We start from the raw sequence: 16,932 nt of genomic DNA on the forward strand, positions 1-16,932 counted from the left end.
TAATGCTATGTGCCAGGCACCACTCTCCATAGTTTTTGGTGTGGTCATTAATTTATTATAATCCTTTAAAAAGCCTTAAAAGTTAGAGATTTTCACTTACTTATGAATATGTAGGTATATATTTATTTGTCCTATACATTCCTCTAGTAATAACCTTCGCTTCATGGTAGTAGCAGATAACAGATGTTTTTGAAAATGAAAAATGCTAATGTCTATTGTATCTGGGATAAGCAGGGTAAAAATTGGCCAGAAGTTAATTGTGGAGGAGTGGGCATGCTTAAAGTTTTAAGTAGCACGCTTTTATGTGTATTTGTTTTGTGACAAGCAGCGGTAGATTTGGTAATTATTCCTAGTTCAGTCTTATTCTAGAGTTTGAGTGATATATAATATAAAAATAATAAAATAATGGTACATAAAACCTGCTAGAATATACTGCCTCCTCCAACATGATGAAGGGAGAAATAGTATGACTTGAGGACATTTTAAAGGGTATTTATTTGAAATAGATTGGGGAATGGGAAATCTTGGGGGCAGAAAGTTGAGGTATGTCCTTTTTTGAGAATCTCGCTTTTATCTTGGACTAGGTGTGTTTTCCATAATTTCTGAGAGGTCTGGGTCCTCATTCTCCACACCTGCTCTTGATTTATGTGGCTTAGTAAAAGGATTTGACCTTTTACTGACCCACTGAACGGACCTGCACATGAACATGGCTTGTGTGGTTTCCTGTTATAAAGCGGTTTTGGTGTTAACAATTTCACAGTTAAACTTCTCCAATTTTAGTGCTTTTGAAAGGAAACAATAAGAATTGAATGGAGAATTACATATGAACTGATGAACTGATTAGTAAAGTTGTATTTAAATCTTGAGGTAGGAAGATAGGAATGTTTCAGTAGAATTATTTGTCAGCCTAATTTTGATGTGTTTGTGTATATCTTTAGTTATTTCAAAGGGTATAAGATATATGTAATGCAAAAGTTTTTTACTAACAAATTAATGTCCTACGTATGTATTTGGAGTGTTAGAGGAAGCCAAAAATGAAGGTACAAATGAAGGTTCATTTCTGAAGAAGGCAAGCTATGCTTAGTCACATAAACGGCAACATGCCTCAAGGGGAAGCATGCAGAATTCTGTCTTTTTAACCATCTATTCACTGGTAATGCTTAGTGAAGTGTCTGGGGTCAGATAGATATTTAATGTTTAAAATGAATATGTCTTTAAACTTAATTTTAGGGGAAATACTGTTGAAATTGGGAAGATTGAAAGAAGCCAGTGAAGTGTTCAAAAACTTGATTGATCGGAATGCAGAAAATTGGTGTTATTACGAAGGCTTGGAAAAAGCTCTACAAATTAGTATGTAATGATTTTTCTCCCTTTTCTTGTAACTACTGGTTTGAAGTATGACAAAATGTAAAGTTGTAATAATACTTGAGAACAAATAATTTTGGCATTAGTACTCATTTTTCCATTGAGTAAAATTATAGGTTAAACATGGGAGTAAAAATGAATTCAAGTAGCTACGCTTTAAGTGTAAATGCTTGCAGATATTTTAAGTTCCTTGACCCTTACCTGTGGTGGTATTGAAAGGTGAGGCAAAAACAAAACAAAGCCAAACCAAAACAAAACAAACCATACCGTAAATTTAGACTAGAGACGTGGGAAAGAAGACAAGCATTCCCTTTCTGGGAGGTGTCATAACTTTAATATTTAAAAATCGTTAGAGGTTCATTACCCTCAACTTCTACATGTAAGAATTGGTCCAGAGAATTATTGTTGAGGGTATTCTCTGATTTCAAATTAGAGCAAAATGTTACATGTCTTCTTTTGAAATTAGGTAGCCCCAACCCTTTTCAGAAATCTAGTGTTAGTCTAAGATTTTTATAATATTTTCACAATTAAGTGTTGATAGGAACAGTTAATATTTCTAAAATCATATTTACTCATGAATAAATGTATTTCTGAAATAATTATGAGACTGGCTCAAAGATGTTGAAACAGCAGGATTTTTTTTTTTTTTTTTTTTTTAAATTTAAGAAGTATGGTAAATAGGTAGCTACCCACATTGATTTATAGTAGTATAAACCACAAGAAAAGTTTAACTCTTGTATCCTCACTGGTATTAATTAATTCTGCTGTTCTTTTTGTGTTTAAAATTCAATACTACAAATTGTTAAAAATTTATTTTCTTAAATATTTTTAAGAAAATGATTAAAATCACAATATTGATTAAAGCAGTATTTTGAAAAAAACAGCAAAACTTATATGTGCGAAGGTTGAAAACATGGGGTAACTATGATTTTTCTTTTAACTGCCAGTAACTGACATTACAATTAATAAAAATATTTTAATGTTTTAGTAAAATGAATAATATGTTCCATATTTTGGGATTCTTGGTTACTATAAAATGTATTGATTACAAAACTAATTACACTACTTTATTGTTTTAGGTTCCTTATGACCTTTCCTTCCCCTTGGTAAGTTCTGGAGCTCCAACTTGTGACTTTAATTAGAATATTGAAATTGTTTAGTTTTGTCTTAATTACATTTATACGGCTTTTTATATCTGGGGTAGTGGAGAAATTTTTTTATATTTGGCGCTTGTTATTCTCTAAGATTAGGTGTGAATATGAGAATATTTTAAAAATACATGCAGTTGCATTTATGTGTTAATATAAGGGTCTTTAATATTTTGTTAAGTCTCCAAATCAGTAACAGAAAGCAGGATTTTCTTTATTTTTTTCACGCATCCCTGGTCTTAAAATCCAACCACATTGGAGCTCCAAAACATATTATTGGGGTAAGGAATGAGTCTAAACAAGATCACACCTCTTGAAGTGTAGCGTTTACAGTCTTGATACTTGATATTAATCTCGAGTATCAATACTTGATACTAAACACTACATTTACTACAGAGATACCTTGTCTGCTAACACCCAGGGTTATTTTTAGGATAATTATTGTTTTGTGGTCTAAATTAAAATCTACTTAAAACCTTCTAGTTCAAAAACAGGTTTGTTTGCTTTTTCTTAAAATTCCACTATAAATTACCTTATTGCTTATAAATCTCTTTGTGAATTATGCAGGATATTATTTTAGAAAAATGAACAACACCCAGATCCTGTTTGCTTGCATACTGTTGTTTCAGAGTAACATGTAGTTTATAGATAGATAGATCCTTCATGTGGTACTATAAAATTAGGTGGTTCTTGGAAGGGAAGATAGAACTTTCTGTTAGAAGTGTATTTTATATCTTCGGAAGGATAATGGAGTATTATTTAAGATTTTAAGTGTTAAAGTTAACATGGAAGTTTAGTTTATCTTTTTATATTTTAAACATTTGCATCATAATCCTAAAACTGTTGCTTCTTTGAGCCTAATCAACAGACATTATAGGCTTTTATGGGGATTTATGTAGGTTTTTTTGGTTCAGAGTGTTTACATAAGATATGTTACTAGAGATACGTTATAAAAAGATTTTCTTTTCCATGAGTTATATGCTAAAGGAATATAAGAGAAGTGCAGCATATCTTGAGTCTGCGATGGCTTATATATGTGATTTGGGTTCTACTTAGAATCTTGGGATGAAAGAAGTTTTGGATTTCTCTGGAGATGAGTTTAAAATGGTGACTTAACTGATTATAGAATTTCACCATCACAGTGTTTTAAATGTCATTTTTACCAAAATTGAAAGCAGCTTTAATATTGTTAATGCAGTTTTATTTATAACATAATTTTAAAAGTTTGTTAGTGTTTTACCATAAATGAAAATTGTGATGCTATGAATCTCACCCATATTTACTGATAATAGGCACTTTGGAAGAGAGGCTTCAAATTTATGAAGAAATTAGTAAGCAGCACCCCAGAGCAATTACACCCAGAAGATTACCTTTGACTCTTGTCCCAGGTAATATTAGGATGTCTTTTATAATACTAATTATTTGTCAAAATTGCTATTTATATTTTAGAAACATGTTTCTGGTGTAGAGTTTATGTCTGCAGCAATCTTGGCATTAGGACTGAACAGTTATGAATTTATTATTTATATATTGATAAGAGTGTTATACTTCAATGTGTAGCTAAATGTTGATTTTAAAATTTGAAGTTATCTATATAAATATAAAACTGCTTTTCTTAAGTTGATCTCATAGAGGTAGAAAGTAGAATGATAGATACCAGAACTGGCAAGGGGGCATTGGGGAAAGATGAGTGGTTGGTTAATGGGTACAAACATACATTTAGACAGAAGGAATAAGTTTCAATGTTTGCCTAATAGGGGGACTGTAGTTAACAGCAATATATTGTATATTTCAGGATAGCAAAAAAAGGACTTGAAATGTTCCCAACACATAGAAATGATAAGTAATCGAGGTGATAGATACCTTAAATACCCTGACTTGATCATTACATACATCTTTGTATGTAACAAAATATCATGTACTGCATAAATATGTACAAATATTATGTATCAGTAGAAAAACTGCTTTTCGTATGTGACTTTTAAAAAAGCACTATATTTAGAAGGTAAATTCCCTATAATTAATGATAAATTATATGTGGTATCATGATTTAAATGGTAAAAGTTTTGATTTTTTTTTTTTTTTTGAGACAATATCTTGTTCTGTTACCCAGGTTGGAGCTGGAGTGCAGTGGCGCAGTCTCTGCAGCCTCAAACTCCTGGGCTCAAGCTGTAGTTTTGAAGTTTTATATCTTCTTTTCGAACATAAATTGAAAGAAAAAGTTGTGAGCTGTTTGCACCCACCACAGTGTTTAAGAACAGAAGTCATCATTTATTCAAGAGTTAACCACTTTACTGAGTTTTGCTTTTTATCATGACATTACTTTTATTATTAGAGCTCCATGTATTTTGTGTCCCTGCAAACAAAAACAGCTTTTGTACTTTATATAAATTGGAGTACTGTGGTATATGTTATGTGATTTGCTTTTATTGTACAATAGTGTATTCATGACCTTGAGCTGAGTTATTGCATATAGCTGAACTCATTTTTTGGGCTACATAGGAGGTAGACAGTATATTAGCTCTTCAGGTAGTTAATGTCTTTGTTCAGTTTTTAAAAAATTACATTTTTTTTTTGAAGTCTATTTTTGTAAGTACCCTTGATTATGAATTATATATTAGAACTTCTGGTATTTCTTTTGATACAAGTCAGACTCTGGACAGCTAATATAACTTAAGTTTCTGGGGAGCTGAGGAGTCTATTTTCTGTTCACATTTATAATGGCAAATATTTGTTTAAATAATTTGGTTATAATTTTATTTTTACCAAAAGATTCATGAAAATTAAAAATTTTTAGTTGACTCACTTGTGAAATATGTGAAATAGCTTTTAGAAATGTATTGGATTAGACAGTGGACAGAAATTCATTTTAAAGATTCATTTTATACTATTGCATTTCAATTCCAAAGATGAAGAGTAGTATTTTTCTGATCCTCCATTTTTTTTGTTTTGTTTTTATAGAATACAGAGAGCAGATTCTCTGATGTTTTCCAGGGAACATTAAGTCCAAGTAGATATTAATAGGCTTGGTTGGGAGGGTGTTGGTGTGCTTGAGCTGTTCTTCAGCCAAGTAAGTTTGGGAAACTGGATTAAACACAGCTATCAGGTTTCTACAGGACTTCTTAGAGCTTTTAATATACACTTTGTGAATTTCAAAGATGGTAGTATATGCGTACTGAGGAGTATTTTCCCTAATGAAAGTGTTTTGTAGAAGATGCATATACTTACATTTCTGTATTTCTTCCTCCTCTTTATTTTAAAAAATAATAGCTTTTCGAAATATAATTTATATACCATAAACTTCACTTTTTTAAAGTGTGCAATTCAGTATTTTAGTATATTAATCATGTACAACCATCATCTCTGTCTGCTTTCAGAAATTTTTTATGACCCCAAAAAGAAACCCCATACCTATTTCACTCTCCATTACCCCTCAGCCACAGTACCTGGCAACTACCAGTCTACTTTCTGTACCTATGGATTTGCCTGTTTTTGGACATTTCAAATAAATGGAATCATACCTTCTGTGGCCGTTAGTGTCTGGCTTCTCCTCCTTTTATTGGTCTCAGGGTATATTTTGTGTTTCACAATATGTTGTGGGTGGGAATATTTCCTTAGGAGCTTTAAAATGCATTCACATGTTTCTTAAGAAAGAAAAAAAACCTCACTTAGCTTTAAGATTATGAACAAGACCTCTTTTTTTTTTTTTTTTTTGACGGAGTTTCACTCTTGTTACCCAGGCTGGAGTGCAATGGTGCAATCTCGGCTCACCGCAACCTCCGCCTCCTGGGTTCAGGCAATTCTCCTGCCTCAGCCTCCTGAGTAGCTGGGATTACAGGCTCGCGCCACCATGGCCAGCTAATTTTTTGTAGTTTTAGTAGAGACGGCGTTTCACCATGTTGACCAGGATGGTCTCGATCTCTTGACCTCGTGATCCACCCGCCTCGGCCTCCCAAAGTGCTGGGATTACAGGCTTGAGCCACTGCGCCCGGCCGAACGAGACCTCTTTGTTCTCTTTTTCTCATTTGGAACATGGGGCTTCAGATTTATACTGCCTACATTTATTTCCATAGACGATATAAGTTTGCTAAAAGCCCTCAATACGTGGCAGTGTATGGAAGGAAATATATTTTTACTGAAAAAGCCTAGAATTTTTTTATTGTAAAGTGTGATTTAGGTTAAAGTGAAACCATCCTAGAGCCTCTGGGACATGCTGTCTTTGAAATGTCATAAAAATCTTTTTACAAATCAGGTCTCAGTGGAGCATTCTGATGGCATAGGCTTTCAAGGTCATCATCGCTGTGAGGTTCTGACATACGAGTATTTACAAAGCTCCAGTGAATATATATAAAATTATGCAAATACTTAATTTTCTCTGTGCAGAGCTGGATATTTCATGATTTTTTTGCCTGTCTAGAAATACTTTTATGTATAATAAGAAAGCCATCTTGGCATTGTCAAAAGCAGTAAGATCTTTCTCAAGAAACATGATGCATCTTGAGAATGCATGGTGAAAGTTTTGAAAACGGCTTTCAATATTTTAGATAAGAGGGCTTCATACCTATAGAGCATAATAAATATAAAATAATACATAAAAAATCACACCCAAAATATTAAGTGCTTTAAAAATAATGAAAGGATAAAGCTACTTTTCATCATGTCTTATTATGCACTGGCTGATGGGTAGAGAGAGGGAAGGAAATAATCGAGAGTATTAAACATAGAATACTAATTAAATTTTGCTCCATTATTTAGAATGGCTTTTCAGTGAATCAGAAACAGTCTATTCTTGCTGTTTACACTATCTTAAGAATTAGGTGTGAACAGGGCCATCATGTTTTGGGAACATCATGCTACGTAGCTAGATAAGAATTATTCAGATAACTGTTTTGTGAGCAGTAATGCTAAACAGGCACATAATAATTGATGGAAAAAATAAGATGGATAACTTGTAAGTAATTTGGGGATATGGTGTGTGACCGAGCAGTTGGGTAAGTTGTGTATAGGCTTCTTGTTTAGGTGATACATTCACAGCTGCAAATTAGGTAAAAAGGGTTTATAAGTTTATAAGTGAAGTCTTTTTCTTATCTGTCCCCTGGCAACTAAGTTTACTTCCCTGAAGACATCGCTTGTCATCAGCTGATGTTGTATTCTTCTACAAGTACATTGTGCATGTGTAAGCAAAAATGTGTGTGGGAGATTTGCGTAAGGTGTCCCTCCTGTTTTTTGCAAAAGTGCCATAGCATGGATTGCTGTGCACCTGGGTTTTCTTTTCACTTATCTGTATTTGGAGATTAGTCCTGGATCAGCACTTAAAGAGCTTCCTCATTCTTTTTCATACCTGCACAGTCTAATAAATCAAATTTGCCAGTATGATCTGAATAGACTGAGAAAGTTAATCAAGGAGGAGTTCAGAGTAGCTTCTGCCATGAAGATAAAATGCTTGTTTTCTCAGTGGGTGATATTCCAAGTATAGAAAACAAAACATTAATTCTAAAATATAAAAATTGTCAGATATCAGAGAAGATAAGGAGACATATATCGAGTGATTACTCTGTGCCAAGACATTGTTTACTGCTATATACATATCGTGTTTGAGCCATGAAGAGTACTGTTGAGGCCGGTAAAAGTATTGTCTTCATTTTACAGTGGTGAAACTGGGGTTTTTAATGGACAAGTTATTTGCCCAAGTTTGCACACAAATAAGTGGAGAAATCTGCATTTCTCTCAGAAACAGCATCTCTTATTGTCTACCACAATATTGTTAACTTTGTTGTACACCAGAGGGATTACTGGAAAGATTTGGTCTCTGAAACTATTTTTGATTTTTTAACCCAGGATGGATGTTTTCTCCATAATCTGTGATTTTTCAAGACCAGTACTTTGTGTATGATTGAATAAGAAATTAGAGATTATCTGAATACGATCTTCATAGTTACTGGCGTTAAATTTTTATAACATCTAATTGAGTATGCATGTATGTTTTGTTCAACATGGTCAGTCATAACAAATAAAAACCATTTTGGGTTGTTAGAGTTTGTTGTGCAGTGTTGTGAATCATTAAGAAACTTTGGGAGGTCATTTTAATCGTCTTACTTGAGGCTAAGTCATTCATGATGTGTGCGTGTGCGTGTGTGTGTGTGTGTGTGTGTGTGTGTGTTTCCCCAAATGATTAGGTAAATCCATGTCCTTAACTATTAGCCTATACTCTCAAAAAGTTCTTATACCTTTGTATTATAAAATTAAAATTCTTTGAATAGTCTCTGCTTTCAAAAAGTGATGACAAAAATCATTTGTAGGGGTTTAGCAATGATAGAATTATTTACTTGATCTTGCAGAGTATTTATTTTAGTTCTAATGTTAGAATGCCCAGGGCTTAGTCTAATGTGTAGCATAAACTTACTTTACTTTTATTGTTGATCTCCCTCACTGAGATGTTAAGTTCTATAGGGTAGAATTTAAAAAAATTTTTGTTTTAATCACTGTTATATCCCCAATACCTAGAACAGTGCCTGGCATGCCGTAAGTGCTTGACATATGATTATGAAATAAATGAGTGAATGAATGAATGTTGAAGTAAATGACAAGTACAAATTGATTTGGGATAATTGTAAATACCAGCTTAGTGTTTAAAAAGATCTTTTGACTATCCCTTGAATATGGTACTGGTTACAGTAGTCTGCTACAGAGTGCTTCATGTGTATCTGCAAGGTTTTGAGGTGTAGACTGAGTATGCTAGTCAGTGAGATATTAAGAAAGATATTTGATATTGTGCTATATTCAGGATAGTTGATAACTTTTACTCTACTTAAAACTATATGACTTTGGGGGTTTATAAATTGGATAGAAGCATAATTGTTTCTGAGGGAGCTTCATTTTTATTTAGAAAATCATTTTAAGAATTGTTTGCATGAACCAAAGAATTAACAAAGTATGCTTTTGTTTCTAGGTGAAAGATTTAGAGAACTAATGGATAAGTTCCTGAGGGTTAACTTCAGTAAAGGCTGCCCACCCTTGTTTACTACTTTGAAATCTTTGTATTACAATACAGAAAAGGTAAAATTTGGTATTTGTTAAGATTTGCTATAGTCTTTTTTACTAAATTGTGGAAAGATGTCCATGTAAATGTGCTATTAATCATTTTTTCTATTTTAGTAATGTTACTCACTTTCAGTCTAATAATGTACTGAAATCATACGCCTGTAGTGTAAGTAATATCAAAAGAAATGTCGGTCTGAAATTTACTGAGTAAAGAGTTTATGAAAACACTAAGATTATAAAGCTTGTTTATTTTTAATGGATATACTTTTTTTTTAAGTGGGATTTTAAATTTGACATTGTTACCAAAGGTATATATTTAACTATTCTGTGATGATTATTTTATGGTACAATTGTGGATTTTTAAATTAGTTTTGCATGCTTTTTAAGTTACAGCTTGGATAATTGACAGTTAGTGCAACAGTAAAATGCTATTTGGTCAACAGTACAAATTATTGGTTTTAATCAGTAAGGTTACATTTTAATAAACACAGTTTTAGCTAGTTCTTGAATAAAGAATTGAATATCTTTCTGCTTTTTAAAATTAGAAAATAGGCACTTAAATCTTGGTCTTAAATTAGAAAGATAATTAAAGTTAATAGAAAGTAAGTTATACTTTTATTTCCAAGTGTTGCTTCTTGTTTATTAAAGTCTAAAATCTTGTTGTCTTTTCTGTAGTCAGTTTTTAAAAGCTACTAGTAGATAAGGAAAAGATTTTGTTAGAAATGCTGAAAGGTTTTTAGTTAAACTATAATTTTATATTTACTTAGCTTTGATTCATAATAATTTATAAATTTGCAGTAATTGTGAATAATAAAATGTTAGAAACATTAGTTATAGGTATAGCTGATTGACATTTTTCTACCTGTGGCGGCAGGTTTCATAAACAAAATAAACAATTGATGATATTTAGTACCCAATTACAAAAAAATCATGTTTTTTAAAAAAAAAAACAAACCTTAAAATTCTTTAATGTCTGTTGTGTGGTTTGACTGCAGTGTTCCTGCTGTCAATTTTTTGAGAAATAGTGATTGATTCCTATGTAAACATGTACCCGGTGCCTACCAATAATATCTCTAGGTTATTTAATGTTGGGTAAAATACTTCTATCCTTTTTGGTGAGGGTGACAGAGAAAAAAAGGTGAGATGAAATGTCCGAAATTACGAAAGTCTTCTGAATGTGAATTAGAGTACTTCTTTTATAACAGTCTTGTAGCAGCTACTGCCTACAGTGGACATTAAAGGATTTGTTTCTCTCAAGCTATCATGGAGCTTTCACAGGCATAGGCTTTTTACTTTTTAAAAATTCTTCCAATATTGACCCAAAGTTGCCCTTCCTAAAATGCTAAACTTTTTTGGTATTTTATATAAAGCATGAAAATTGTATTTTTGAATAAGGCATTGAGAATACACTAATTTATGGGAACTGTCTCTTTAGTGTTAATTTTAAAGCAGCAACAGGAATGTTATTTTATTAGAAATGCCAAAAGACCAAGTGTGTTTGCAAAATGAATTAAACTGCAGACAATTGAGTTCAAGTTATCTGAATTTAGTATAGTGAGAAAAAATTTGCAAGTCTAGGAACTGTTTCTCAAGTAATTTTGGCACATATATTTGTGATTACTCATGAGACCATTTTATTTATTTTATTTTTTTATATTTATTTTTAAATTAAATTTTGTAGGTTTGGTGTTTGACTCTTTTTGTCAAAAAATTATTTCAGTGCTTTTGGGGAACAAGTGGTATTTGGTTACATGGATAAGTTTTTTGGTGGTGATTTCTGAGATTTTGGTACACCTATCACCTGAGCTGTGTACACTGCACACCATGAGACCAGTTTTAAAACTGCGCATTTCTAACCAGCAGTGAGACCTGTTTTTAGCAATTAGATGCATTTTTAACTTTCAAGGAAGGATTTCAAGAAGGTGAAGTCTGATAAACAGTTGTTGTTTATAAGCTTCCAATTATTAAAGAGTAGTTCATGTTGATAGCATGAGAATGAAATTGTCTTTTGAAGTTAGCTTAGAATGTAGTACAGTTGCAAGAAATATATTTCTTAAATGTCTTCAACATTTTAATTTTTTTGACAAACTAGAATTTGTGTGAAGTGGAAGGCAGTGAGTGATCATCAGACAAGTTCCATAAGGTTTTTGTTGTTGTTTTTTGAGATGGAGTCCTGCTCTGTCATCCAGGCTGGAGTGCAGTGGCGCGATCTCAGCTCACTGCAACCTCTGCCTCCCAGATTCAAATGATTCTCCTGCCTCAGTCTCCCAAGTAGCTGGGAATACAGGTGCCCACTACCATGCCCAGCTATTTTTTTGTATTTTTGGTAGAGATGGGGTGTTGCCGTGTTGACCAGGCTGGTCTCAAACTCTGGCCTCAAGTGATTAACTTACCTCGGCCTCCCAAATTGCTGGGATTAGAGGTGTGAGCCACTGTGCCTGGCCAAGTTCCATAAGGTTTTTAAAAACATAAGTAGGTATAGAAATGGCACTCACTTTACTTTTGTCAGCGAGGTTTTGGCAGAATCTTTGGTGAAGAAGAGAAATCTTCGTTTTCCCAGCTTTCTTTAATTTTGAAATAGATTCTTCTATAAACTCTGATATCCAGGTATTCTTTTCTTTTATGAAACTTTATAAGAATAAAACATGTTACTAAAAATATATTTATACCCCTTTTATGTTAGATTTTGTTAAAATTAATATTGTTTTGTTTCTTATTATCCATTTGAATATAGGTGTCCTGTCCATAACACATAGTTTGCTGAGATGATAAACATTTACTTACTTGTTTTGAAAAGTACTTAAAAAAAATTGCCAGTCTTTGAGTGAAGCTTTTGGGTTTTGGGTTATCCTTTTACTGTTATATCATTATATATAATCATGGTGTAATTACATCTGAGTAAATGGGAGATAGCTATTATTGGGTTTTAGAAATTAAAATTTGTGCATTAGTTCCCAAAGTATAAAAGAACCCAAATCTTACTTCAAATGTGTATAACTATCTTCTTGTTGCAGAAATGTGAAAATCACGATGTAAAGCACTTACTCAGATAATGTTTTATTTTATTTTTGAGACAGAGTCTCACTCTGTTAACCAGGCTGGAGTGTAGTGGTGTGATGTCAGCTTACTGCAACCTCCGCCTCCCAGGTTAAGCCATTCTTCTGCCTCAGCCTCCTGAATAGCTGGGACTATGGGTGCATGCCACTGCGTTTGGGTAATTTTTGTAATCTTAATAGCGATGGGGTTTCACCATGTTGGCCAGGCTGGTCTTGAACTCTTGACCTCAAGTGATCCTCCTGCCTTGACCTCCCAAAGTGCTGGGATTACAGGCATGAGCCACCGTGCCTGGCCTCACATAATATTTTAAGTGGCATCCATGTAAAACATGGCAACAGAAAGACTTTTTAAAAATTAGTTTTTATGTAGACTCTGAACTTTCAACTCTGTACCTTTGTTTTAGGTTTTTATCTTGGCATAGTTTTTTTTTTTCTTTTTATATTTTCTCTATTTTTTTTTACTTACAATTTTTTTTAACAGTTATATTTTTTCTTTCAGGGAAAGTAGAAAATTGTGAATTGTAGAGAATATTTTTCATATACCTTAAACCTGTTAAGTAGTGTTAGACTAAAACAGTTTAGGTTGCTATATATGGCATAGGGATTCCAACATTTTTCATTGCTTTAGTGAAATAATATAATTTTTACTGAAGATAATGGTAAGAATATTTCTAAATTTTTTGTGGATGTCACCTCATTGAAAATATCAGTTGTGTATTTATAGGTAATAACCACCTTTAAATGTTCTGGTAATACATACTGAAAAAAGGGACAGCTTGCCAGTCATGGTGGCTCACACCTGTAATCTAGCAGTTTGAGAGGCTGAAGTGGGAGGATCGCTTGTGACCAGGCATTCAAGACAAGCCTGGCAACATAAGACTCTGTGTCTACAAAAAATGAAAACAATTAGTTGGTCATAGTGGCAGGAGCCTGTAGTCCCAGCTGCTTGGGAGGCTGAGGTGGGAGGATTGCTTGAACCTGAGATCAAGGCTGCAGTGAGCTTTGATTAGGCCACTGCATTCTAGCCTGTGCAACAGACTAACCCTGTCTCAGGGGGGAAAAAAAAATTCCTACTTTTAGAAAATAACTCTTACATACTTGAAGTGTACAGATGGTTTCATCTGTCGTTTGTATTGTAGTCTGTCACATACTGTATCAGTCCAAACTTTTTGTTTGTTTTGGAGATGGAGTCTCCCTCTATCACCCAGGCTGGAGTGCAGTGGCATGATCTCAGCTCACTGCAACTTCTGCCTCCCGGATTCAAACAATTCTCCTGCCTCAGCCTCCCAATTAGTTGGGACTACTGGCACATGCTGCCATGCCTGGCTAATTTTTTTGTACTTTAGTAGAGACAGGGTTTCACCATATCACCCAGACTGGTCATGAACTCCGAAGCTCAGACAGTCCTTCAGCCTTGGCCTCCCAAAGTGCTAGGATTACAGGAGTGAGCCACTGTGCCTGGCCCAGACCAAACTTTTATTATGAGTAATTGCTTACTGGCTTTCTAAAATAGTGTCCATTTCAGAGCTTCTAAGTGTGAACAAAGAACCTTGCCTAGTCATCTTTTTGATCGGGTCCCAGAATCCTTCTGTTCCAGAGTCGGCGTGGCAGTAATAATAAAAAATCAAAGGTAGAAACAAACAACTAACATAGTATTCACAACAGCTGTAGCAGTTTAATGAGAAGATTTTTTTATATAGCATAGTCTGTTGGTGGTCTAAGTCATAACGCCAATGAATTATTTCTGTAATACTCATAGATAAGCTGTCCAGTGGGACAGTGAGTCAGATGTTTGATCAACTATTTCATATGTTGCACAGATAATGTGTATTGTGTATTAACTTTTCACATTGATGATATTTGTAAGGAATCTTATCTCCTCACTTCTCTGTTGGCATTTGTGTAAGCTTATAGCACTCTTCCGTCAACTTCCATGTTCTCAAATAGTAAAAGTGCTGAGCAACTTGGCACAAAAGTTTAGAAGTAATTTTTCGTTAAAAAAAATGCTATAACCACAATACAGAAAATTTGGAAAAAATGGGAGGGAAGCCCAAACAAAACCCAATTATAAATTGCCACATGACTATACAACTTAAAAGCATTTACACATTTATTTACTTATTTTATTTTTGAAATAGCATTTTGCTCTGTCTCCCAGGCTGGAGAGCAATGAATGGCCTGACCATAGCCCACTGTAGCCTTGATTTCCCGGGATTAAGTGATCCTCACATCTCAGCCTCTTGAGTAGCTGGGAATATAGATGCAGGCTACCACACCTGGTTAATTTTTTAATTTGTAGAGAAGGAGTCTTGCTATATTATCTAGGCTGATCTCACACTTCTGGGCTCAAGTGATTCTCTTGCCTTAGACTCCCAATGCACTGGGATTACAGGTTTGAGCCACCATGCCTAGCTGTAAGAGCATTTTTAATGTAATTCCTATGACAGTTTTATTTTTCCTGTGAATTTAATTGTGGTGTATCTGTGCAACTGTAGTCATTTTGTCTGTAAAATTTTGTTCTTCTTTTTCCTCCTAGCAGTTCCTTTTTTAAAAAACTTTTTTTTTTAATAGAAAAAAATACGGGGTTTCACCATGTTGGTCAGGCTTGTCTTGTACTCCTGACCTCAGGTGATCTGCCCACCTTGGCCTCCAAAGTGCTTGGATTACAGGCGTGAGCCACCATGCCTGGCCTTAGAAACATTTTTATAGAGATGGGGTCTCACTATGTTGCCCCAGGCTGGTCTCAAACTCCTGGACTCAAGAGATCTGCCTGCCTTGGCCTCCCAAAGTGCTGGGATTATAGATGTGAACTACCTGTACCCACCTCCATGCCCCAGCAGTTTGATAAGCTTTTACTGTGTTGTTATGTAATCTTCATTGTTTCGTTTAGTTATTGCATAACCTTTTAGAACCATCCCCTCATTGTTGACTTTGGTTTTTCAAGTTTTTATTATTAGATATCTTTACAGTAACTTTGCTTAGGATTATTTTTTTCTCATAAACTTTCAGATTCACTCAGTGGGTAAAGGGCATGAACATTTTTGTGATTCTTGATAAACATGGATAAATTAGTTTTTCACAAGGTTGTGGATATCAATTTGCATTTCCACTAACAGTGTGCGTGAAATATTTCCTGTCTTGTGTTTATTTTTGTTTTGACATAGAGATGTTAAAAATTTAGTGGAACCAGATATGGTGATGTTTATTTCTGTTGTGGAAATTCATCTGCTGTTTTAAAACTGTCTTGGAAAGTCCTCCTTAGAGCAGTACTTCTCACTGAGGGTGTTGGGGAGTGGATTTTTTTCCCGTGGGACATTTTACAATGTCTGGAGAGGTTTTTGATTGTCACCACAGTGAGATGTGCTACTGGCATCCAGTGTGTGGCTGCCAGGGATGCTGCTAAACATTCCACAAGGCACAGGACAGCCTTCTTTTTTTTAGGAGACGGGGGCTTGCTATGTTGCCCAGGCTGGAGTGCAGTGGCTATTCATGGGCGCAATCCCTCTACTGATCAGCACGGGAGTTTTGACCTGCTATGTTTCCGACCTGGGCTGGTTCGCCCCTCATTAGGCAACTTGGTGGTTCCCTGCTCCCACGAGGTCACCATATTGATGCCAAACTTAGTGCGGACACCCAATTGGCATAGCGCACAACAACCCAGAACTCCTGGACTCAAGCGATTCTCCAGCCTCAGCCTCCCTAGTAGCTGGGACTACAGGCACATGCCACTGCACCTGGCAGGACAGCCTTCTTAACAAAGAATTTTACTGTTGACATGTTGGGCTAGTAATTATCAAGGAAAGGAAGAGTTTGATTTGTATTTCAGTGCAGTACAAAAGAATATTTTTTCTCAGATGCTGTAAGGGAGAGAAAGGGCCATGTTAAATTTTTTATTGTGCAATATTTGTGGGACCCAGAAAATCCTGGATTTCTTACTAAAAAGAAAATAATAAGATACCATCTTATATTTAAAAATTCCAGAGGGTGTTGTTTACAGAGGTAACAGTATCTATCAGACAACTCCCCAGGCGGTATTTTTATTGAGACATTCTGATCAACAGTTAATGGTGATGATGTATGTGAATCACTTTTAAGTTTTAAAGCTTGGTAGAGGAAAATAAAGACAAATGCTTTTCTTGCCTAGGGAGGCATTTAGTATAGTATAATGTCTGCCAACATTCACTTAATTTCTTCATGATTCTTTCCAAATCCAGATTAACACTATGGTGTTATTTACTTAATGTTTTTCACCAAATTTGATTACTTTTTTGTTTGTCATGAAAATCATGGGTTATAACACATATTAATATGAAGACATAAGT

The 16,932-nt window shown here is 34.3% G+C and overlaps 1 protein-coding gene across 6 annotated transcripts in view; it reads left to right on the plus strand.

The window, feature by feature from the left end:
- The window catches only part of NAA16 (N-alpha-acetyltransferase 16, NatA auxiliary subunit), a 59,017-nt gene that overhangs the window by 17,801 nt on the left and 24,284 nt on the right, over nucleotides 1-16,932 (plus strand). For 3 of the 6 annotated variants that reach the window (XR_001817825.2, XM_017503771.2, XM_037729666.1), the window contains 3 exons: nucleotides 1,231-1,350; nucleotides 3,806-3,901; nucleotides 9,463-9,569. Coding sequence is in view for 4 of the 6 variants with exons in the window: in XM_017503771.2 (XP_017359260.1) it covers nucleotides 1,231-1,350; nucleotides 3,806-3,901; nucleotides 9,463-9,569 (323 nt within the window). In the remaining 2 variants the exon portion in view is untranslated. The remainder of the gene's footprint in view (nucleotides 1-1,230; nucleotides 1,351-3,805; nucleotides 3,902-9,462; nucleotides 9,570-16,932) is intronic. The other 3 variants (XR_001817826.2, XM_017503775.2, XM_037729665.1) reach the window with 2 other exon arrangements.

The sequence above is a fragment of the Cebus imitator genome, unplaced genomic scaffold, assembly GCF_001604975.1.
Source record: "Cebus imitator isolate Cc_AM_T3 unplaced genomic scaffold, Cebus_imitator-1.0 Scaffold314, whole genome shotgun sequence".
NCBI classification, from domain to species: Eukaryota; Metazoa; Chordata; class Mammalia; order Primates; family Cebidae; genus Cebus; species Cebus imitator.